Genomic DNA, 23826 nt, shown 5'->3' with positions numbered 1-23826 from the left:
CTAATGAGACGGAGCTCTCTGCGGTTTTTGCTGCTTTCTTGCTCGTTTCCTAAATGAGTGAACATCTTCAGCAACCTCCTCCACTATTGTCTCTAGCTTCCTCTTTACTTTCAAATCCGTACTTCCACTTCCGTTCTTCTTCAACGCGGCTTCAACCTACAAAAAAAAAGGGGGGAGAGGGAGGGGGGGGAGGGGGAAGGAAAATGAACCATATGGGAGAAAACGATCTTGGCATCGCTGAAAACTTTCGAAAACCCGGTTAGTTCGAAAAGATATGTTCGGCTCATCACCTTGCACTCCACGGAGCAATACTTGGCGCTCGCCGACTTGAGCCCATACCGGCAAGATTCACACTCCGTGACACCGGTTTTACAGCGGGAATGAGATATCCCAGATCTCTTTTTGTATAAGAAGGCGACGAGCCACCGGTTGAAAGTGTATGGGCAGATATCGGAAATATCCCACAGCTGCTTCAAGTCCTCCATTCTGAAGGATGCCATGTGTGAAGCTTTATATGCCTGAGAAGATGAAAATCCATAAACAAAAAGTAAAAAAAGGGGTAAAGAATTCTGTATGAGGAGAAGAAACCCTAATTTCTCGTTTTCCAGATCAAACGAAGATAGCGAAGTACAATAGTGCACAGTTTTGCGACCCACTGGGAAAAAAAAAGTGCCGTCATAAATAATAGAGACGAAGACGATTCAAAACAAGAAATATTACCGTGATGATCTCATGCTTGGAACGTTCATGTTGCTGCTTGCAATCTTTGCACAAAGCGAGCATGCAAACTCTACAGTAATAATTGCGCTCTTTGGAGCGATGAGTCTCGCACCAGCTGTAAAACTTGGCATCCACGAGCGGCCTCAACCACCGGGGGACGACCTTCTCCTGATCTTCTCCTGACGAGACCATCTTGGCATCAGCCACCGTCATTATAGCCGCTCGTTTCTGTAATTTGACGAAAGAACGAAATCCCAGAAGAAGAAAGAGAGAAGGGCAGATGTAAGGAAACCGAGAGAGAGAGGAAACGACGAGTATCAGTAAGAAACAAGAAATACAATCAACGACTCTGATATATCAAGATTTTCACCACATAACGCGCATAAGATTTTAATTCAGAAAACAGCGCTTCGAAGTCAAACTTGTTATATTTGCATATATTTCGTGATTATTCCAATTGTTGACGTGTAATTAATTAGTTATCATTGCTAACTGAAAGTCATATATTGGTGATCATCTCTAATTGTCAATTAATGAGATAACAATCCTATTTGAAAAAAATAAAAACAAAAATTAATAGCAGGAAGAAGGATTAGCATTTTTTTCAAGCGAGGTTTCATCGATTTTTAAGTTGTTCTGCTGGATTTTTTTAAAATTGAAACCTTTGATTGGGGGCATTGTAATTATTTTGCTACCCACTTTTATTGAGAAATCATTGCATTAAAAATTGAGATCTTCAGTGCCAAGAGAGGTTCTTTGATGATTTCATGGGCCTCAAGCTTTGATGTGCATTTGGCATGGCGGAGCAAGAGATTAATGCGACGATATTTTCTTTTTTGCCCTTTCATTAATTTATCCTTTTTTTTGCCAGAAATGCCGTTGATTCATCGGTTGGAGCTTCCATCGTAAATGATCAACTGAATTACTGTTATTTTGCTTCAAATCTTTCGCCCAAGATAATTTTTTTTTTAATGAACGGATGAACTGTATTCAGATGAATGATAATGTGTATTTCATGAGAAAGATTTAAGGATGTCGGAACAACTCCTGCGATCCAGAATAATTGCATCTTGAGAAAGTGTTATCAAGTACACCACACCACACGTGGGATTCGGAGATTGGTTTAAATTAACAAATGACAATAACGACAATAATAATACTATAGTAACTCTTTTCGGTGGGTAGAACCTAAATTAGCAGAGTTTAACGTAACTAATACCGACGAAAGAAAACCCAAGCACCGATTCCACATAAGACAAGAAAAACATATATAATTGTTGCATTACTGTACTTCAAATGGGAGGAAAGATCAATAGAGTTTATTTCTCTAAATACAAGGCGGATCTAGCGGGTGCTAATAGCACTCTTATTATCTCCCACACACACACACACACACAAGAGAGAGACAGAAATAACGAAAAACGTAGTAGTTTCAATCAGCCGTATTAAAAGTACACCATAAAATTAAAAGGAAAATTAACCATATGTACCAAAACCAATTAGCCCATCCTCAATTTACACCTAATTTACCGAATTTCCGATCTTTGAATCAATCTAATAAAACGGAGGTCTGTGTGATTTTATCTGCTTTCTTGCTCGCTTCTTGAATGAGTGAACATCGTGAGCAATCTCCTCTACTATTGCCCCTAGCTTCCTCTTTGCCTTTTCATTAATACTTGCACTTTCATCCATCTTTAGCTCGGCTTCAACCTCCAAACAACAAAGTGACCCACATGTGACAAAACGTTCTTCGAATTCTCGGAACATTAAAAAAAAAACCATTGGTTCGAAGAGATGTTCTCGATCGTCACCTTGCGTATCACGGAGTAGTACTTGGCGCTCAGTGACTTGACCCCATACTGACAGGATTTGCACTCCGCGACGCCGTTCTTATAGCGGGAGTGAGAAATCCCTATTCCCTTTTTGTATATGAAGGCGACTAGTCACCCATTTAAAGTGTACATGTGAATACTAGAAATATTCTGAAGGACGCCGCGCGTGAAGTTTTATATGCATGAGAAGACTAAAACCTATAAAGAAAATCAGAAAAAGAGAGAGAATTCAATATGAAGAGAAGTAATCTAAATTATTATTTTTTTCCTCGTTATGCCAAGATAGAGAGTATTACATTGCATAGTTTCGTGACCCCACTAATTAAAAAAAAAAAATGCCGTTAAAAAGTCCTGAGATGCATAGGACTCTAAATGGAGATTATTACCGTTAGGATCTCGTGCTTGGAGCGATTGTGTTGCTCCTTGCGATCTTTGCAGAAAGAGAGCATGCAGACTCTACAGTAGTAATTGCGCTCTTTGGCGCAATGAGTTTCGCATGAGCTGTAGAACTATTGAGTAAATAAATGTATGTACGAACCGATTTGTTTTTAAACGAGGTAAATCAATTTTGGGCAACAAATAAAAATGTAACTATCTTTTATACATCAATATGAGAAATTGTCGAAGTCATTACCTTTATATAAGTCACATTGCCACTCACGTTATATTTACGAGTCTTTGTTATTGGTTCATTAGAATCGGCAAAATCATATAACGAATTGATGTTAGCATACTTTTGCTGCGTGCTTAAATGTGATTCATTTGTTTATACTTGCATTAATAATTTGATGACATCATATTGTCAAATAATAATCAAATTTTCCACCCATAAAATTGCTCAGATCAATTAGTACATGCCTTTATTTATTCAATCTTTCTATATCTATCTAGGTTCGTGTGAATAAAAACCGGGTAAGGAACTTGAGAAATCATGACATCATTTTAAGGCCTTTTTTTTTAAATAGTCAATCACTTCTCTGAGTCTCTGACAGAGTATTTGTAAGATAAAGTCTAGTTGCACCTTGCCCACTTCCTAATTGTTCCCTGGCATATCATTTTTTTTAACCCGAAATAGGATGAAATATACAGATAAATAATAGTATAATTAGGTAGGAGAGTCAAATGCTTTTTGCTGTAGCATTACTCATTACATACCGGTCCGACGTGAAGAGCCTCTTCAACGGTTCTATCGTTAAGCCAGGTATAGGAGAGTACGTAGTTATAGACCTACATGGAAAAAAAAAATATTAAAATTTGAAAGGCGAATGTAATATACATCCAATAAAGTGGATCTCAAAAAGAAAATAAATACTAATAAGTTTGCTGCCCCGGCCCTTGACAGAGCCCATTAGTCATTGGATTTCAGGATTAGCAGTTATTTCTAATTCAATCGGCGTACGTTTAAACTCGTTTCATGAATTTTTTAAATTAAAGATCAAAAAAGTCAAAGAAGATTGATACAAATTAATCTATGTCTCGATTACCAGGTGCATTAGTCTAAGTTTTGTCTTTTATTTTGTTTAGCCATATCATGATATAAATTTAATTATTCACTTGGATTGGAGTTAGAACTGATAAAAAGGCTTTGAGCTTAGTGTGGTTGAAAATAACCCACTAGAATGAAGAGAGCCCGAACCTTAATTACCCCATAAATAGAGTCTTATTCCTCACAATTAAGGAGGTCGGTCGGCAGTCAGAATTTGAGATCAACATAAAAACACGTGAGAATAGAGAGAGGGAGGGAGTCTCGGCCAAGGCTCCCCCTTCATGGCCAAGATCAAGCCGACCAAGCAGCACCCCCAACTCTGGTAGACGTAGCTGCAGTTGACCGGTCCATTGCCGTGCGGCCGCAATTCCCCTCGAAAGACGATGAGGCGGCCGCGTCTCCAGGCTTACCGAGTTTCACGACTAGTGCCCGTGCATGAATCTATCCGAGTCCCATCGACGACAGCGATCCTGCCTGTGCCGCCGTCCCCTGCCGCTGCCCTCAACGTGTCTCAGATCGTCCTCGCTGAGTCACTGCTTTGGCCACATCTGAATCTTTCCGGTTGCTGGTTTTCTTCAGTCAAGTTATGGTTCTGACCCAAAAAAAAGAAGTTATGGTCTATCCCAGAGACTTCTAAGTCACTGTTTTGTTTTATTGACTATTTTGTTGAGTCGTCAACTTTTATTTGCACTGGTTAGCAAAACTCTATATTTACTAACTCCTTTTGAAGTTAATAAGCCAAATTAGAGTGACTCACCAACTTTTCTCCTATAAATTTACCATTTAGTATAGGATTACCAGCTCTCATATGAGTTACTCGATGACGTTCATTTGATTTCTTTTTATTTGCCAACCTTCATTATACAAACTCGTGTTTGCATTTCTTAATGCGTCAAGTTTACCAACTTTTTCATAAATTGCAAGCAAAAATTAAAGTGGCTTAGTATCTTTTCGCCGATTAAGTTACTATAGTTTTTTTTATGACCAACTCTCCTTTGCATTAATTTGCAAGTTTATTTTCTTCTTTTAATTACAAACTTTTTCTTATGTTTTACCAACTTTTGTTTACTTTTCTTACCAATCCCTTACACTTGCCAACGTTTATATGAAATTACCAACTTTACTTTAAATAATTTATCAATTTTTCTCCGATTAAGTTATCAACCAATTCTTAATTATCAACTCTCATTTGAGTTAGTTATCAACAGTTATTTGATTTTTTTTTTTTAATTTACCAACTATTCTAGTGGGTCATTAAACTGGAAGAAAGGTTAGTATGTCATATAACAAGGTTAATGATTTCATAAAATTGTTGATACATTCAAATGTTAGTAAGAAAAGTTGGTAAGTAAAACTAGTTGGTAACTCAATTGGAGAAAAGTTGTACTTATTCTAACTGCTGTTGGCAAGTTCTAAAACAAGTTAGTAAATTTAAAATGTCTGTAAATGAGTAAAAATAAAAGTATGAAACGAAGCTCAAGTCAGTGGCCAAAATGTGTGAGATTATAAAGAGTTAAACTTACATTATGCGCGTAAATGACACATGCAGTCCATCTACAAACAAAATCTAAATTATATGAGAGGGACACCCAGAGGGATATTTTTGAGAAAGGTCGTTACCTGAAGAGAGCATTCCCAGACGGCCACATGAGAGCTGCGAACTTCTCGCAAGCTTCAGCTTCGAGTTTCTCATCAACATCGAGTTCTAGGAACTCTGGCTATGTAACCGGAAGGGAACGATTCCCACTATAAATGCAACAGATTACTCAAAAAATATGTCCAAGAACATATTTGAATCACTATCATAGGAGTATGTCATGTAACGGACGCACCTCGTTTTTCACGGATTAAACATTCCCATTGCGACCTCGAGAGATCGTTCGTCCCATTATCACGTTCGGGAGAGGAGAAGGAACGTCGTCGTCGACATCGTTTTCTCTCTTGTTCTGTTCTTTATGCTCTCTCTTTTTGTGGAACGTTAGAAGAAAAAGATGAAGGAACGCAATTCTTTTTAATCACCTTTTGCAATTATTTCAACTCTTGTGTGTTACGAGCTAGGTTAGCCCATCTTGGGCGGCCCAGTACCCATCCACAAAACCCAACATAATTATTTGAGTGAGCGCTATTGGAGTTTCAAACCTTAGTCTCGCGAGGGAGATCGAAGAGCTCCTTCGCGACGCCGGAGATCGGATCACGAAGCTCTCGGAGAGCCTGCACATTCTCATCACAAGCTCTCATCCAAGACTTCGTCCCGTGTTCCATGCTTTCCTCTGAGAAAACTATCACCGGGAACTTTGGATGCCATTTTTAGCTTCTCCGTCCACGCGGAACTTCTGAGTGGGGTTAACGGCTCGTTATCCACTTGCGGGAGCTCGGAGAAGGCATTAAAAATGCTATTCGAACCCCATGATCGACATCAAATTACCAAAGCCAAATTCGAAATTCTTACTCAATGATTGGTTGCGTGAGCTTGCTAATTGTTTGAGTTGAGTGTTTTCATGATTTTGATTATGGAACTTATCGCCAAAGACTGGCGACTAGCAGCCGAGAGCGTAGAACTAGAGGTCCAAGATGGTAGATAGAATAATTAGGTTTATTAACTTTTATTTAATTTGTTATGACAATCCGATACAGCAAAAAAGACAAACGATGAGAATGTATCCGTTTAAAACATCCACACAGAAGCACCTTTGGTCAAAGTCAAGTTGAAATTCCCTCCTATTTAGAAAATCAATGATAAAAGTTGTCTCAAACATGACAAATAATTAATTCGTATGGTATTAATATCAAACTCACCTTAACTATAGGTATCGAGATTATTATTGAATGTCGACAAAATTTACTTGAACTTTTCGAAACTTTTTCCGTGTATCGAACGAGTAATAAAATGGACTAATATCTATCTCTTAAACAAATTAAAAACAAAAAAAAACGTAAGATAATGGCCTAAAATTAAAGATAAAATGAAATTAAACTCTTGGAAATAATTTCCTCTCGCATTCGTATAAGCCAATGTACCTAACTATAAGTAGTAGTATCTAGTTCGAGCCTCGCAGGTTAGCCTAACAAACTGGGAGGGAAATAAAGCAGGACGGTAATGGCGAAATTCTCAGTGGACGGAGAAGACGATGACGATGTACCCAGCAGCTCCCGGCTTGGCAGGAGGCGCCGCTTTCCTTCTTCTAGCCATCAACCGGAAGAAGAAGAAGGTAGCCGAAGCCGAAGCCGAAGCCGACCCACTAAAGAAGAAGAAGTGGGAGGCAGAGAAAAAGACATCGATCGGAGAGACGAATCGAGCCCAAGCGAGGAAGAATTAGAAGAACAGGATCGGGGGCGATCGGCGCATGCGAGATGGTACGGTGACGAGTACTCGTACGGTCGTAGTTGGTCCCCTCCATGTGGCCGGGCGGTTGGGTCTTTGGAGGTCACTCTCACGGACCCGGATGTGTTCGACTGCGCCGTCTGTCTCGAGCCCTTGACGAGCCCTCGTTTTTCAGGTTGAATTTTCCTTTGAGCGGGTATTCATTTCTTGGTTGATTGCTTGTTGGTGATTCCATTGTGGTTGTTGCTGGGCATGAATTGACTGTGTGAGAGCAGAACTGCCGAATTTGGAGGAGAAGCTCGCATATTTCTGATGAATTTCGATTCTTTCGTGCCTAGTTGGGGGCTGTGAGTGAATTCGTTTTTGTTTGGGGTCAAATTGTAAGTGAAATTGAGCTGCTCGATTAGTATTAGTCCCTGCATGTAAATTGAAGGCCTAAGGTCTCTGTTGGGATGCCCGTTTTTGCTTCATTTCTGGTCGAAATACGATTTTTTCTTGGCCTCTATCATTTGATTTCAGTAATTGATCGTTGACAAAGGCCATGCGGTTGGCCTCAGACATGACCAGATTGTACCAGCGTCTCTGGGGTGTGCTGGTAGTAGTTTACCTTATTGAGCAATGTTGAATCAGTGTTACTTTATTGGTTGAGTCGTGTTAGAATTGCCGCAATCGGCAGTGTTTTTTGGTGCCCTTAGTGGATCCCAAAGTTGGAAGTTGGTGTTGTAATAAATGTAGAAATCTCTGACCAAAAAAAACATTGTAGAATTCTGGGTGCAAATGGTAACAAGTTTGTGATTTGGATGAAAGTAGGCAATCAATCTTTAGGGTCTTAATGAAAAATAGTGGATATTCTTTGACCCATATGTAGCTGAGAGCTGGTTGGCCTAGATTTATGTAATATGAAACGCATTTGTCTTTTGGTGCTGTCTTTTGAACTGTTCCACCTGGGAAGTGGGTTCACATAAAAGGTAAAACACACTTAGGATCACTAGATCATGAAATGTCTGCATCTTTTAAAATCACCGACCATGAAATGTCTGCGTCCATGATCAACCGACGATGGTAGCCTAATCAGAATCCACCAATTTGCCATGCTAAAGCTCGCTCTTCTTGGTGACTCTTTTGGCGCTTCTCTTGATATGTAATTAGCCCTGACAAGGAAGTCTGGATGTATTGAGAGTGTCACTTAGTCTTGTACGTTTTTGTTTGGAGTAGGAGAGCTCCTGAAATTCATGTTCAAAGCATGAATATCTCGCTAGATGGGGACTTTCAGGGTGTTTGGCCCCCGGATCATTTTTCTGCCAACACATTTATATTTTTTTTCCTGAGAAATCTTTTGTCTCTAATCACTAAGCCTCACAGGAAGCTTGATTCTCGATCAAAGAGAATTGAAGAAGGGTGTGCTACTCTCACTGACCTCAGTGTTTTCAGAAAAATAACAGGGTTTCTTCATTATTGTGTTGTCTGGTTAGTACACTAGCCTAGTTGTATGTATGATATCTCTTTTGAGGATTAAACTAAAAATTGCGTCTCTTTGTGGGACTATATATGATGATCTGGCTTTTTCAGATGTTAATTTTGACCGAATCTACTGTTGTGTCAATTTCTTTTTCACCTTGGTTCTTATTTTAGCTTGTGCCACTTAATCTTATGCTCTAATTGTCATGAGTAAAGTCCATGTACATGAACGTTTTTCAGGATAAGATTTTGTATATACTGAACGAAGTGGCGTTCTTTGTGATGGTTGCTGTTATATGGCTGAACTGATAATCCTTTGTCTTCGTATTGTGAAACAGTGCGCTAATGCGCACATAGCTTGCTCTTCATGCTGCAAAAAGATCAGCAACAAATGCCCGTCCTGGTCTATGCCTATCGGCTACAACAGATGCCGCGCCTTCGCGAAGGTCCTGCAGTCTGTCCAGATGGCATGTCAAAATGCAAAGCTTGGCTGCAATCTGAAGTTTGGTTACCACATGAAAAGCAACCACGAGAAGATGTGTCCGTTCGCTCCCTGTTCGTGTCCCTTTTTGAGTTGCATCCACATTGGCTCTGTTTAGGATGTTAGTGAAGCACTTCAGCACCAAGCATGGGGCTTCTCTGACATCCTTCCGTTTCTACTTCAGCACCCCTCTCTCGATGAAGAGGGAGAAGACGTTCACTTTGTCTTGAAAATCAAAACGGTAGACCTGGGCAGCAAGATTAGGATCCGTTGCATCGGCCCCTTGCCAAAGGCGGCTTATTCATATGACTTTGAATATAATCCGAATCTGTTGCTGTACCTTTTGGTCCCAAGAGTGTTCTTTGATGATTTCTTCGACCTCGAGTTTGAAGTGTGTATATGGCGTAGCGGAGCTACAGTTTAATGCTGTTGATATTTCCTTTTCCGTTCATTCATTTTTATATTTATTTTTTCCCAAATATGCTGTTGATTGAACTTTCGCTGTAAATAATCAATTGAATTAGTGTTCTCTTGCTTCAAATTCTTCACCCACAAGACATTTCTTGATGAAACGTTGAATTGTATTCAGAAAAGTTGAGACTGCTAATTAGACACAGTAGTAGTAGTAGTAGTAAAAAAATAAAAGAGGGAAAAACAGAGAACAGGTAGAACTGAATTTAGCAGAGTAATGTAATTATGTAACTAATACTAAGAAAAGAGAAACACCTACACGATTCCACATGAACCAAGAAAAAGAGAGAATTGTTGCATAACTATACTTCAAAATAGAAGTAAAAGAAAAATAGAGTTTATTTCTCTAGATCCACAAAAGGGAAAAATTAGGAAGATCCCAGTAGTATCAATGAGCCACATCATGAATGTACCACAAAAATTAAAATGAAAATTAACCATATGTACCAAACAAAACCAATTATCAATCTAATGAGACGGAGCTCTTTGCGGTTTTTGCTGCTTTCTTTCTCGTTTCCTAAATGAGTGAACATCTTCAGCAACCTCTTCCACTATTGCCTCTAGCTTCCTCTTTGCTTTCAAATCCATACTTCCACTTCCGTTCTTCTTCAACGCGGCTTCAACCTACAAAAAAAAAGGAAAAAACAAAAACAAGCGAACCATATGTGAGAAAAAGATCTTCGCATTGTAGAAAACTATCAAAAACCTGATTAGTTCGAAGAGATATGTTTGGCTCATCACCTTGCATTCCACGGAGCAATACTTGGCGCTCGCCAACTTGAGCCCATACTGACAAGATTCACATTCTGCGACACCGCTTTTACAGCGGGAACGAGATATCCCGGTTCCCTTTCTGTATATGAAGGCAACAAGCCACCCATTGAAAGTATATGGGCAGATATCGGAAATATCCCACAGCTGCTTCAAGTCCTCCATTCTGAAGGATGCCATGTGTGAAGCTTTATATGCCTGAGAAGGTGAAAATCCATAAACAAAAAGTAAAATAAAGGGTAAAGAATTCAGCATAAGGAGAAGAAACCCTAACTTCTCGTTTCCCAGTTCAAACGAAGATAGCGAAGCACAATAGTGCACAGTTTTGCGACCCACTGTGAAAAGAAAGTGCCGTTATAAATAATAGAGACGAAGACGATTCAAAACGAGAAATATTACCGTGATGATCTCGTGCTTGGAACCATCATGTTGTTCCTTGCAATCTTTGCACAAAGCAAGCATGCAAACTCTACAGTAATAATTGCGCTCTTTGGAGCGATGAGTCTCGCACCAGCTGTAAAACTTGGCGTCCACGAGCGGCCTCAACCACCGGGGGACGACCTTCTCCTGATCTTCTCCTGACGAGACCATCATGGCATCTGTCACTGTCATTGTCGCGGCTCGGTTCTATAATTTGATGAAAGAAGGAAATCCCAGAAAAAAAAGAGAGAAGGGCAGCGAAGATGTAAGGAAACTGCGCGAGAGAGAGAAGAAACAAGGAGTGGAGAGGACTGAGTATCAGTAAGAAATAGGAAATACAATCCAAGATGCTGATATATCAAGATTTTCATCACACCACGCACAAAAGATCTTAGTTCAAGAAAAAGCACTTTGAAGTCGAAACTTACTATATTTTGCGAATATTTCGTAATAATTTCAATTTGATGACGTGGGATTGGTTTAGTTACCGTTACTCGCTAGATGTCATATATTGGCGATCTTCTCCAGTTGCCAATTAATGAGATAACAATCCTCATTTGTAAAATTTTAAAAAAAAATTAATTACGAAAAGAAGGATTAGCATTTTTCAAACTTGATTTCCATCGATTTTTAGTTGTTCTATTTTTTTTTTTAAATTGAGATTTTTTATTAGCGGCATTGTAATTTTTTTGCTACCCTCTTTTATTAAGAATCATTACATTGAAAATTGAGATCTTTGGTGGCAAGAGGGGTTCTTCAATGATTGCTTGGGCCTCAATCTTTGAAGTGCCCATTTGGCATGGCGGAGTAAGAGATTAATGGCGTCAATGTTTTGTTTCTGTTCCATTTATGGCCCCCCTTATTTAGGCACAATGCCTCTATCTATTTTTACATAAATAATCATATTCAGCATGCACCGATTTTATCCACTTAATTAGACAACAGGTGTTCTACTTTTACTTATTTATTGAGAGAACCAAAAGCGACGCTGGTTTTCCACCTCTTTAGAACAAGAGAAAGCATTAATCCCAAAATAAACAAATAGAATTAATAAGCAAATGACAATAACGACAATAATAATACTATAGTAACTCTTTTCGGTGGGTAGAACCTAAATTAGCAGAGTTTAACGTAACTAATACCTACGAAAGAAAACCCAAGCACCGATTCCACATAAGACAAGAAAAACATATATAATTGTTGCATTACTGTACTTCAAATGGGAGGAAAGATCAATAGAGTTTGTTTCTCTAAATACAAGGCGGATCTAGCGGGTGCTAATAGCACTCTTATTATCTCCTACACACACACACACACACAAAAGAGAGAGAGATAGAAATAACGAAAAACTTAGTAGTTTCAATCAGCGGTATTAAAAATTACACCCATAAAATTCAAAGGAAAATTAACCATATGTACCAAAACCAAGTAGCCCATCCTCAATTTACACCAAATTTACCGAATTTCCGATCTTTGAATCAATCTAATAAAACGGAGCTCTGTGTGATTTTATCCGCTTTCTTGCTCGTTTCTCGAATGAGTGAACATTGTGAGCAATCGCCTCTACTATTGCCCCTAGCTTCCTCTTTGCCTTTTCATTAATACTTGCACTTTCATCCATCTTTAGTGCGGTTTCAACCTACAAACAACAAAGTGACCCACATGTGACAAAACGTTCTTCGAATTCGCGGAACATTAAAAAAAAAAAACCGTTGGTTCGAAGAGATGTTCTTGATCATCACCTTGTGTACCGTGGAGTAGTACTCGGTGCTTGGTGACTTGAGCCCATATCGGCAGGATTTGTACTCCGCGATGCCGTTCTTACAGCGGAAGCGAGAAATCCCTGTTCCCTTTTTGTATATGAAGGCGACCAGTCACCCGTTTAAAGTGTATGGGTGAATACCAGAAATATTCTGAAGGACGCCGCGTGTGAAGTTTTATATACCTGAGAAGATTAAAACCTATAAAGGAAATCAAAAAAAGAGAGAATTCAATATGAAGAGAAGTAATCTAAATTATTATTTTTTTCCTTGTCATGCAAAGATAGAGAGTATTACATTGCACAGTTTCGTGACCCCACTAATTAAAAAAAAAAAAATGCCGTTGAAAAGTCCTGAGATGCAGAGGACTCTAAATGGAGATTATTACCTTTAGGATCTCGTGCTTGGAGCGATTGTGTTGCTCCTTGCAGAAAGAGAGCATGCAGACTCTACAGTAGTAATTGCGCTGTTTGGCGCAATGAGTTTCGCATGAGCTGTACAACTATTGAGTAAATAAATGTATGTACTAACTGATTTGTTTTTTAAAAAAGGTAAATCAATTTTGGGCAACAAATAAAAATGTAACTATCTTTTATACATCAATATGAGAAATTGTCGAAGTCATTACCTTTATATAAGTCACATTGCCACTCACGTTATATTTGCGAGTCTTTGTTATTGATTCATTAGACTCAGCAAAATCATATAACGAATTGATGTTAGCATACTTTTGCTGCGTGCTTAAATGTGATTCATTTGTTTATACTTGCATTAATAATTTGATCACATCATATTGTCAAATAATAATCAAATTTTCCACCCATAATATTACTCAGATCAATTAGCACATGCCTTTATTTATTCGATCTTTCTATATCTATCTAAGTTCGAGTGAATAAAAACCGGGTAAGGTACTACAGAAAAATGAGGGTTAGCCAAATTGATGTATTAAACATGTTTATTTTTCTGATTTAAATTCACTATTCTATTGTTCATTTAAAAAAAAAAAAAGGAATCATAATGGTAATCCACCTTCATCTTGTTCTTCATAATAAAAAAAAGGTCCAACAGAATTCCAAGTCTTCTCTTCAGACGCATTACTTAAAAAGACAATGTCACGTTGCACCTTGCCCACTTCCTAATTGTTCCCTGGCATATCATTTTTTTTAAACCCAAAATAGGATGAAATAAACAGATAAATAATAGTATAATTAGGTAGGAGAGTCAAATGCGTTTTGCTGTAGCATTACTCATTGCATGCCGGTCCGACGTGAAGAGCCTCTTGAACGGTTCTATCGTTAAGCCAGGTATAGGAGAGTACGTAGTTATAGACCCACATGGAAAAAATATATTAAATTTTGACAGGCGAATGTAATACACATCCAATAAATTGAATGTCGAAAAGAAAATAAATACTAATAAGTTTGCTGCCCCGGCCCTTGACAGAGCCCATTAGTCGTTGAATTTCAAGATTAGCAGTTATTTCTAATTCAACCGTCATACGCTTAATCTCGTTTCATGAGTTTTTTTTATATTAAAGATCAAAATTACTGTGAGGGACAATGCAATTATCACGATGAAGTCAAAGAAGATTGATACAAATTAATCTATGCATGAGAATTGAACGTCAATGTCTCGATTGCCGGGTGCATTAGTCTAAGTTTTCTCTTTTATTTTGTTAAGCCATATCATGATGTAAGTTTAATTATTCAATTGCATTGGAGTTAGAACTGATAAAAAGGCTTTGAGCTTAGTGTGGTTAAAAATAAACCCACTGGAATGAAGAGAGCCAGAGAGAGAGGGAGTCTCGGCCGAGGCTACAGCCAAGATCAACATAGAAACACGTAAGAATAGAGAGAGAGAGAGGGAGTCTCGGCCAAGGCTTCCCCATTCGTGGCCGAGACCAAGCCGACCGAGAAACGCCCCCAACTCTGGTCGACGTAGCTACAGCTGACCGGGTCCGTCTACGAGCGGCTGCAATTCCCCTCCAAAGACGATGAGGCTGCCACGCCTCCGGGCTTACCGAGCTTCACAACTAGTGCCCGCGCATGAATCTAGCCGAGTCCCATCGACAACGATGATCCTACCCGTTTGGCCATCCCCTGCTGCTGCCCTCAACGTGTCTCAGATCGTCCTCACCGAGTCACTGCTTTGGCCATATCTGAATCTTTCCGGGTACAGGTTGAATATTGCGCTATTAGTCTTGGAAAATTCGGAATGTTATCTTTGGATAGACTTCTAAGTCACTGTTTTGTTTTATTGACTATTTTGTTGAGTCGTCAACTTTTATTTGCACTGGTTAGCAAAACTCTATATTTACTAACTCCTTTTGAAGTTAATAAGCTAAATTAGAGTGACTCACCAACTTTTCTCCTATAAATATACCATTTAGTATAGGATTACCAACTCTCATACGAGTTACTCAATGACGTTCTTTTGATTTCTTTTTATTTGCCAACTTTTCTTATACAAACTCGTGTTTGCATTTCTTAATGCGTTAACTTTACCAACTTTTTTAGAAATTGCAAGCAAAAATTAAAGTGGCTTATTAACTTTTCGCCGATTAAGTTACTATAATTTTTTATGGCCAGCTCTCATTTGCATTAATTTGCAAGTTTATTTTCTTCTTTTAATGACAAACTTTTTCTTATGTTTTGCCAACTTTTGTTTACTTTTCTTACCAATCCCTTACACTTGCCGACGTTCATATGAAATTACCAACTTTACTTTAAATAATTTATCAATTTTTCTCCGATTAAGTTATCAACCAATTCTTAATTATCAACTCTCATTTGAGTTAGTTATCAACAGTTATTTGATTTATTTTTTTTTAATTTACCAACTATTCTAGTGGGTCATTAAACTGGAAGAAAGGTTAGTATGTCATATAACAAGGTTAACGATTTCATAAAATTGTTGATACATTCAAATGTTAGTAAGAAAAGTTGGTAAGCAAAACTAGTTGGTAACTCAATTGGAGAAAAGTTGTAATTATTCTAACTGCGATCGGCAAGTTCTAAAACAAGTTAGTAAATTTAAAATGTTTGTAAACGAGTAAAACTAAAAGTACGAAACGAAGCTCAAGTCAGTGGCCAAAATGTATGAGATTATAAAGAGTTAAACTTACATTATGCGCGGAAATGACACATGCACTCCATCTACAAACAACATTTAAATTATATGAAAGGGACACCCAAAGGAATATTTTTTTAGAAAGGTCGTTACTAGAAGAGAGCATTCCCAGACGGCCACATGAGAGCTGCGAACTTCTCACAAGCTTCAGCTTCGAGTTTCTCAGCAACATCGAGTTCTAGGAACTCTGGCTATGTAACCGGAAGGGAACGATTCCCACTATAAATGCAACAGATTACTCAAAAAATATGTCCAAGAACATATTTGAATCACTATCGTAGGAGTATGCCATGTAACGGACGCAACTCGTTTTTCACGGATTAAACGTTTCCATTGCAGCCTCGAGAGATTGTTCGTCCCGTTATCACATTCGGGGAGAGGAGAAGGAACGTCGTCATCATCGTTTTCTCTCTTGTTCTGTTCTCTATGCTCTCTCTTTTTGTGGAACGTTAGAAGAAAACGACGAAGGAACGTGATTCTTTTTAATCACCTTTTGCAGTTATTTCAATTCTTGTGTGTTATGAGCTGGGTTAGCTCATCTTGGGCGGCCCGGTACCCATCCACAAAATCCAACATAATTATTTGAGTGAGCGCTATTGGAGTTTCAAACCCTAGTCTCTTGAGGGAGATCGAAGAGCTCCTTCGCGACGCCGGAGATCGGATCACGAAGCTCTCGGAGAGCCTGCACATTCTCATCACAAGCTCTCATCCAAGACTTCGTCCCGTGTTCCATGCTTTCCTCTGAGAAAACTATCACCGGGAACTTTGGATGCCATTTTTAGCTTCTCCGTCCACGCGGAACTTCTGAGTGGGGTTAACGGCTCGTTATCCACTTGCAGAGGCTCGGAGAAGGCATTAAAAATGCCATTCGAACCCCATGATCGACATCAAATTACCAAAGCCAAATTCGAAATTCTTACTCTGATGATTGGTTGCGTGAGCTTGCTAATTGTTTGAGTTGAGTGTTTTCATGCTTTTGATTATGGAATTTGTCGCCGAAGACTGGCGACTGGCAGCCGAGAGCGTAGAACTAGAGGTCCAAGGTGGTAGATAGACTAATTAGGTTTATTAACTTTTAATTAATTTGTTATGACGATCCGATACAGCAAAAAGGACAAACAATGAGAATGTATCAGTTTAAAACATCCACACAGAAGCAGGTTAAAATCAAGTTGAAATTCCCTCCTATTTAGAAAATCAATGATAAAAGTTGTCTCAAACATGACAAATAATTAATCTCGATACCTTAATTATAGGTATCGAGATTATTATCGAATGTCGACAAAATTTACTTGAACTTTTCGGAACTTTTTCCGTGTATCGAACGAGTAATAAAATGGACTAATATCTATCTCTTAAACAAATAAAAAAAACGTAAGATAATGTCCTAAAATTAAAGATAAAATGAAATTAAACTGTTGGAAATAATTTCCTCTCGCATTCGTATAAGCCAATGTACCTAACTATAAGTAGTAGTATCTAGTTCGAGCCTCGCAGGTTAGCCTAACAAACTGGGAGGGAAATAAAGCAGGACGGTAATGGCGAAATTCTCAGTGGACGGAGAAGACGATGACGATGTACCCAGCAGCTCCCGGCTTGGCAGGAGGCGCCGCTTTCCTTCTTCTAGCCATCAACCGGAAGAAGAAGAAGGTAGCCCAAGCCGAAGCCGCAGCCGAAGCCGACCCACTAAAGAAGAAGAAGTGGGAGGCAGAGAAAAAGACATCGATCGGACGAATCGAGCCCAAGCGAGGAAGAATTAGAAGAACAGGATCGGGGGCGATCGGCGCATGCGAGATGGTACGGTGACGAGTACTCGTACGGTCGTAGTTGGTCCCCTCCATGTGGCCGGGCGGTTGGGTCTTTGGAGGTCACTCTCACGGACCCGGATGTGTTCGACTGCGCCGTCTGTCTCGAGCCCTTGACGAGCCCTCGTTTTTCAGGTTGAATTTTCCTTGGAGCGGGTATTCATTTCTTGGTTGATTGCTTGTTGGTGATTCCATTGTGGTTGTTGGTGGGCATGAATTGACTGTGTGAGAGCAGAACTGCTGAATTTGGAGGAGAAGCTCGCATCTTTCTGATGAATTTCGATTCTTTCGTGCCTAGTTGGGGGTTGTGAGTGAATTCGTTTTTGTTTGGGGTCAAATTGTAAATGAAATTGAGCTGCTCGATTAGTATTAGTCCCTGCATGTAAATTGAAGGCCTAAGGTCTCTGTTGGGATGCCCTTTTTTGCTTCATTTCTGGTCGAAATACGGTTTTTTCTTGGCCTCTATCATTTGATTTCAGTAATTGATCGTTGACAAAGGCCATGCGGTTGGCCTCAGACATGACCAGATTGTACCGGCGTCTCTGGGGTGTGCTGGTAGTAGTTTACCTTATTGAGCAATGTTGAATCAGTGTTACTTTATCGGTTGAGTCGTGTTAGAATTGCTGCAATCGGCAGTGTTTTTTGGTGCCCTTAGTGGATCCCAAAGTTGGAAATTGGTGTTGTAATAAATGTAGAAATCTCTGACCAATAAACCCATTGTAGAATTCTGGGTGCAAATGGTAACAAGTTAGTGATTTGGATGAAAGTAGGCAATCAATCTTTAGGGTCTTAATGAAAAATAGTGGATATTCTTTGACCCATATGTAGCTGAGAGCCGGTTGGCCTAGATTTATGTCATATGAAACGCATTTATCTTTTGGTGCTGTCTTTTGAACTGTTCCACCTGGGAAGTGGGTTCACATAAAAGGTAAAACACACTTAGGATCACTAGATCATGAAATGTCTGCATCTTTTAAAATCACCGACCATGAAATGTCTGCGTCCGTGATCAACCGAGGATGGTAGCCTAATCAGAATCCACCAATTTGCCATGCTAAAGCTCCCTCTTCTTGGTGACTCTTTTGGCGCTTCTCTTGATATGTAATTAGCCCTGACAAGGAAGTCTGGATGTATTGAGAGTGTCACTTAGTCTTGTACTTTTTTGTTTGGAGTAGGAGAGCTCCTGGAATTCATGTTCAAAGCATGAATATCTCGCTAGATGGGGACTTTCAGGGTGTTTGGCCCCCAGATCATTTTTCTGCCAACACATTTATATTTTTTTTCCTGAGAAATCTTTTGTCTCTAATCACTAAGCCTCACAGGAAGCTTGATTCTCGATCAAAGAGAATTGAAGAAGGGTGTGCTACTCTCACTGACCTCAGTGTTTTCAGAAAAATAACAGGGTTTCTTCATTATTGTGTTGTCTGGTTAGTACACTAGCCTAGTTGTATGTATGATATCTCTTTTGAGGATTAAACTAAAAATTGCGTCTCTTTGTGGGACTATATATGATGATCTGGCTTTTTCAGATGTTAATTTTGACCGAATCTACTGTTGTGTCAATTTCTTTTTCACCTTGGCTCTTATTTTAGCTTGTGCCACTTAATCTTATGCTCTTATCATGAGTAAAGTCCATGTACATGAACATTTTTCAGGATAAGATTTTGTATATACTGAACGAAGTGGCATTCTTTGTGATGGTTGCTGTTATATGGCTGAACTGATAATCCTTTGTCTTCGTATTGTGAAACAGTGCGCTAATGCGCACATAGCTTGCTCTTCATGCTGCAAAAAGATCAGCAACAAATGCCCGTCCTGGTCTATGCCTATCGGCTACAACAGATGCCGCGCCATCGCGAAGGTCCTGGAGTCTGTCCAGATGGCATGTCAAAATGCAAAGCTTGGCTGCAATCTGAAGTTCGGTTACCACGTGAAAAGCAACCACGAGAAGATGTGTTCGTTCGCTGCCCGTTCGTTCCCTTTTTGAGTTGCAGCTACATTGGCTCTGCTTAGGATGTTAGTGAAGCACTTCAGCACCAAGCATGGGGCTTGTGCGACATCGTTCCGTTTCTACTTCAGCACCTCTCTCTCAATGAAGAGAGAAGACGTTCCTCTTTTTGTCTTGAAAATCGAAACGGTAGACCTGGGCAGCAAGATTAGGATCCGTTGCATCGGCCCCTTGCCAAAGGCGGCTTATTCATATGACTTTGAATATAATCCGAATCTGTTGCTGTACCTTTTGGTCCCAAGAGTGTTCTTTGATGATTTCTTGGACCTCAAGTTTGAAGTGTGTATATGGTGTAGCGGAGCTACAGTTTAATGCTGTTGATATTTCCTTTTTCGTTCATTCATTTTTATATTTATTTTTTCCCAAATATGCTGTTGATTGAACTTTCGCTGTAAATAATCAATTGAATTAGTGTTCTCTTGCTTCAAATTCTTCACCCACAAGACATTTCTTGATGAAACGATGAATTGTACTCAGAAAAGTTAAGACTCTGCTAATTAGACACAGTAGTAGTAGTAGTAGTAAAAAAAAAAAAAGAGGGAAAAACAGAGAACAGGTAGAACTGAATTTAGCAGAGTAATGTAACTAATACTAAGAAAAGAGAAACACCTACACGATTCCACATAAACCAAGAAAAAGAGAGAATTGTTGCATAACTATACTTCAAAATAGAAGTAAAAGAAAATTAGAGTTTATTTCTCCAGATCCACAAAAGGGAAAAATTAGGAAGATCCCAGTAGTATCAATGAGCCACATCATGAATGTAGCACAAAAATTAAAATGAAAATTAACCATATGTACCAAACAAAACCAATTATCAATCTAATGAGACGGAACTCTTTGCGGTTTTTGCTGCTTTCTTTCTCGTTTCCTAAATGAGTGAACATCTTCAGCAACCTCTTCCACTATTGTCTCTAGCTTCCTCTTTGCTTTCAAATCCATACTTCCACTTCCGTTCTTCTTCAACGCCGCTTCAACCTACAAAAAAAGGGAAAAAAAAAAAATAACAAGCGAACCATATGTGAGAAAAAGATCTTCACATCGTAGTAAACTATCAAAAACCCGATTAGTTCAAAGAGATATGTTCGGCTCATCACCTTGCATTCCACGGAGCAATACTTGGCGCTCGCCAACTTGAGCCCATACCGACAAGATTCACATTCTGCAACACCGCTTTTACAGTGGGAACGAGATATCCCGGTTCCCTTTCTGTATATGAAGGCAACAAGCCACCCATTGAAAGTATATGGGCAGATATCAGAAATATCCCACAGCTGCTTCAAGTCCTCCATTCTGAAGGATGCCATGTGTGAAGCTTTATATGCCTGAGAAGGTGAAAATCCATAAACAAAAAGTAAACTAAAGGGTAAAGAATTCAGCATAAGGAGAAGAAACCCTAATTTCCCGTTGCCCAGTTCAAACGAAGATAGCGAAGCACAATAGTGCACAGTTTTGCGACCCACTGTGAAAAGAAAGTGCCGTTATAAATAATAGAGACGAAGACGATTCAAAACGAGAAATATTACCGTGATGATCTCGTGCTTGGAACCATCATGTTGTTCCTTGCAATCTTTGCACAAAGCAAGCATGCAAACTCTACAGTAATAATTGCGCTCTTTGGAGCGATGAGTCTCGCACCAGCTGTAAAACTTGGCGTCCACGAGCGGCCTCAACCACCGGGGGACGACCTTCTCCTGATCTTCTCCTGACGAGACCATCATGGCATCTGTCAATGTCATTGTCGCGGCTCGGTTCTATAATTTGATGAAAGAAGGAAATCCCAGAAAAAGAAAGAGAGAAGGGCAGCGAAGATGTAAGGAAACTGCGCGAGAGAGAAGAAACGAGGAGTGGAGAGGACTGAGTATCAGTAAGAAACAGGAAATACAATCCAAGATGCTGATATATCAAGATTTTCATCACACCACGCGCAAAAGATCTCGGTTCGGGAAACAACACTTTGAAGTCGAAACTTACTATATTTTGCGAATATTTCGTAATAATTCCAATTTGATGACATGGGATTGGTTTAGTTACCGTTACTCGCTAGATGTCATATATTGGCAATCATCTCCAGTTGCCAAGTAATGAGATAACAATCCCCATTTGTAAAATTTTTTTTAAAAAAAATTAATTACGAAAAGAAGGATTAGCATTTTCCAAACGTGATTTCCATCGATTTTTAGTTGTTCCATTTTTTTTAAATTGAGATTTTTTATTAGCGGCATTGTAATTTTTTTGCTACCCTCTTTTATTAAGAATCATTACATTGAAAATTGAGATCTTCGGTGGCAAGAGGGGTTCTTCAATGATTGCTTGGGCCTCAATCTTCGAAGTGCCCATTTGGCGTGGTGGAGTAAGAGATTAATGGCGTCAATGTTTTGTTTCTGTTCCATTTATGGCCCCCCTTATTTAGGCACAATGCGTCGATTTATCTTTACATAAATAATCATATTCAGCATGCACCGATTTTATCCACTTAATTAGACAAAAGGTGTTCTACTTTTACTTTTTTATTGAGAGAACCAAAAGCGACGCTGGTTTTCCACCTCTTTGGAACATGAGAAAGCATTAATCCCAAAATAAACAAATTGAATTAATAAGCAAATGACAACAACGACAATAATAATAGTAACTCTTTTCGGTCGGTAGAACCTAAATTAGCAGAGTTTAACGTAACTAATACCTACGAAAGAAAACCCAAGCACCGATTCCACATAAGACAAGAAAAACATATATAATTGTTGCATTACTGTACTTCAAATGGGAGGAAAAATCAATAGAGTTTATTTCTCTAAATACAAGGCGGATCTAGTGGGTGCTAATAGCACTCTTATTATCTCCTACACAAAAAATAAAAATAAAAATAAAAGAGAGAGAGAGAGAGAGAGAGACAAAAATAACGAAAATCTTAGTAGTTTCAATCAGCCGTATTAAGAATACACCCATAAAATTAAAAGGAAAATTAACCATATGTACCAAAACCATTAGCCCATCCTAAACTTACACCAAATTTACCAAATTTCCAATCTTTGAATCAATCTAATGAACCGAAGCTCTATGCGGTTTTATCCGCTTTCTTGCTCGTTTCTCGATTGAGTGAACATTGTGAGCAATCTCCTCTACTGTTGTCTCTAGCTTGCTCTTTGCCTTTTCATTAAAACCATGCTTTCATCCATCCTTAGCGGGGCTTCAACCTACAAAAAGCAAAGTAACGACCTACATGTGACAAAACGTTCTTCGAATTTATGGAACATTAAAAAAACACTGTTGCTTTGAAGAGATGTGTTTGATCGTCACTTTGCATTCCACGGAGTAGTACTTGGCGCTCGGCAACTTGAGCCCATACCGGCAAGATTCGCACTCCGCGACGCGATTCTTATAGCAGGAACGAGAGATCCCTATCCCCTTTTTGTATATGACGGCGACCAAACACCCGTTGAAAGTATACAGATGAATACTAGAAATATCCCATAGCGGCTTCAGGTCCTTTATTCTGAAGGACGCCATGCATGAAGTTTTATATACCTGGGAAGATTAAAACCCATAAAGAGAATCAGAAAAAGAGAAAGAATTCAATATGAAGATAAGTAACCTTAATTTCCCAGTTTTCCTTGTCATGCAAAGATAGAGAGTATTGCATTGCACAGTTTCGTAACCCTACTAACTAAAAAAAAAAATCCATTAAAAAGTCCTGAGATGCAGAGGATTCTAAATGGAAATTATCACCGTTGGGATCTCGTGCTTGGAGCGATCGTGTTGCTCCTTGCAAACTTTGCAGAAAGAGAGCATGCAGACTCTACAGTAGTAGTTGCGCTCTTTAGAGCGATGAGTTTCGCACGAGCTGTAGAACTTGGCAACCGTAATCGGCCTCAACCACTGCGGAACAAACTTCTCCTGATCATCTTCTGACGAGACCATCAATCTATTAGTCACCACCATTTTCGCGGCTTGGCTCGCTTCTTCAAAATTTGAAAAAGAGGAAGGAAATCCCAAAAGAAGAAAGAGAGGAGGCAGTAGCGAAGAAGATGCTGGCAATTAATGCGATTACAATACATTTCAAAAACAATAAAAAGAGAAAAATAAATTGTGATTTTCAAACGGATTTCTTCCATTTTAAATTGTTCTAACTGATTTTTTTTTTAAAACAAGGTAAATCAATT

General features: G+C 39.0%; 3 protein-coding genes and 2 pseudogenes across 3 annotated transcripts; 2 read left to right on the top strand and 3 right to left on the bottom strand.

Annotated features, from left to right (window-relative positions):
* LOC125316279 lies at positions 1–933 on the bottom strand. Its single transcript, XM_048284284.1, has 3 exons — positions 721–933; positions 291–518; positions 1–156 (listed from the first exon to the last, which is right to left on the bottom strand). The coding sequence occupies exons 1-3, from the start codon at positions 931–933 to the stop codon at positions 1–3; spliced, it is 597 nt and encodes a 198-aa protein (XP_048140241.1).
* A 6157-nt stretch (positions 934–7090) lies between these two features.
* LOC115731603 lies at positions 7091–9797 on the top strand (annotated as a pseudogene).
* Positions 9798–16835: 7038 nt separating this feature from the next.
* LOC125316278 lies at positions 16836–20021 on the top strand (annotated as a pseudogene).
* A 467-nt stretch (positions 20022–20488) lies between these two features.
* LOC125316277 lies at positions 20489–21405 on the bottom strand. Its single transcript, XM_048284283.1, has 3 exons — positions 21193–21405; positions 20764–20991; positions 20489–20644 (listed from the first exon to the last, which is right to left on the bottom strand). Exons 1-3 carry the CDS (start codon positions 21403–21405, stop codon positions 20489–20491), a joined length of 597 nt encoding a protein of 198 aa, XP_048140240.1.
* A 1392-nt stretch (positions 21406–22797) lies between these two features.
* Positions 22798–23605, bottom strand: LOC115745382. Its single transcript, XM_030680905.1, has 3 exons — positions 23393–23605; positions 22964–23191; positions 22798–22860 (listed from the first exon to the last, which is right to left on the bottom strand). Exons 1-3 carry the CDS (start codon positions 23603–23605, stop codon positions 22798–22800), a joined length of 504 nt encoding a protein of 167 aa, XP_030536765.1.
* Between the last annotated feature and the right edge of the window lie 221 nt (positions 23606–23826).

This window comes from Rhodamnia argentea, chromosome 8, assembly GCF_020921035.1.
Source record: "Rhodamnia argentea isolate NSW1041297 chromosome 8, ASM2092103v1, whole genome shotgun sequence".
NCBI lineage: Eukaryota > Viridiplantae > Streptophyta > Magnoliopsida > Myrtales > Myrtaceae > Rhodamnia > Rhodamnia argentea.
The sequence above is the reverse complement of the archived record's forward strand: the minus strand, read 5'-3'. Positions and strand labels throughout refer to the sequence as shown.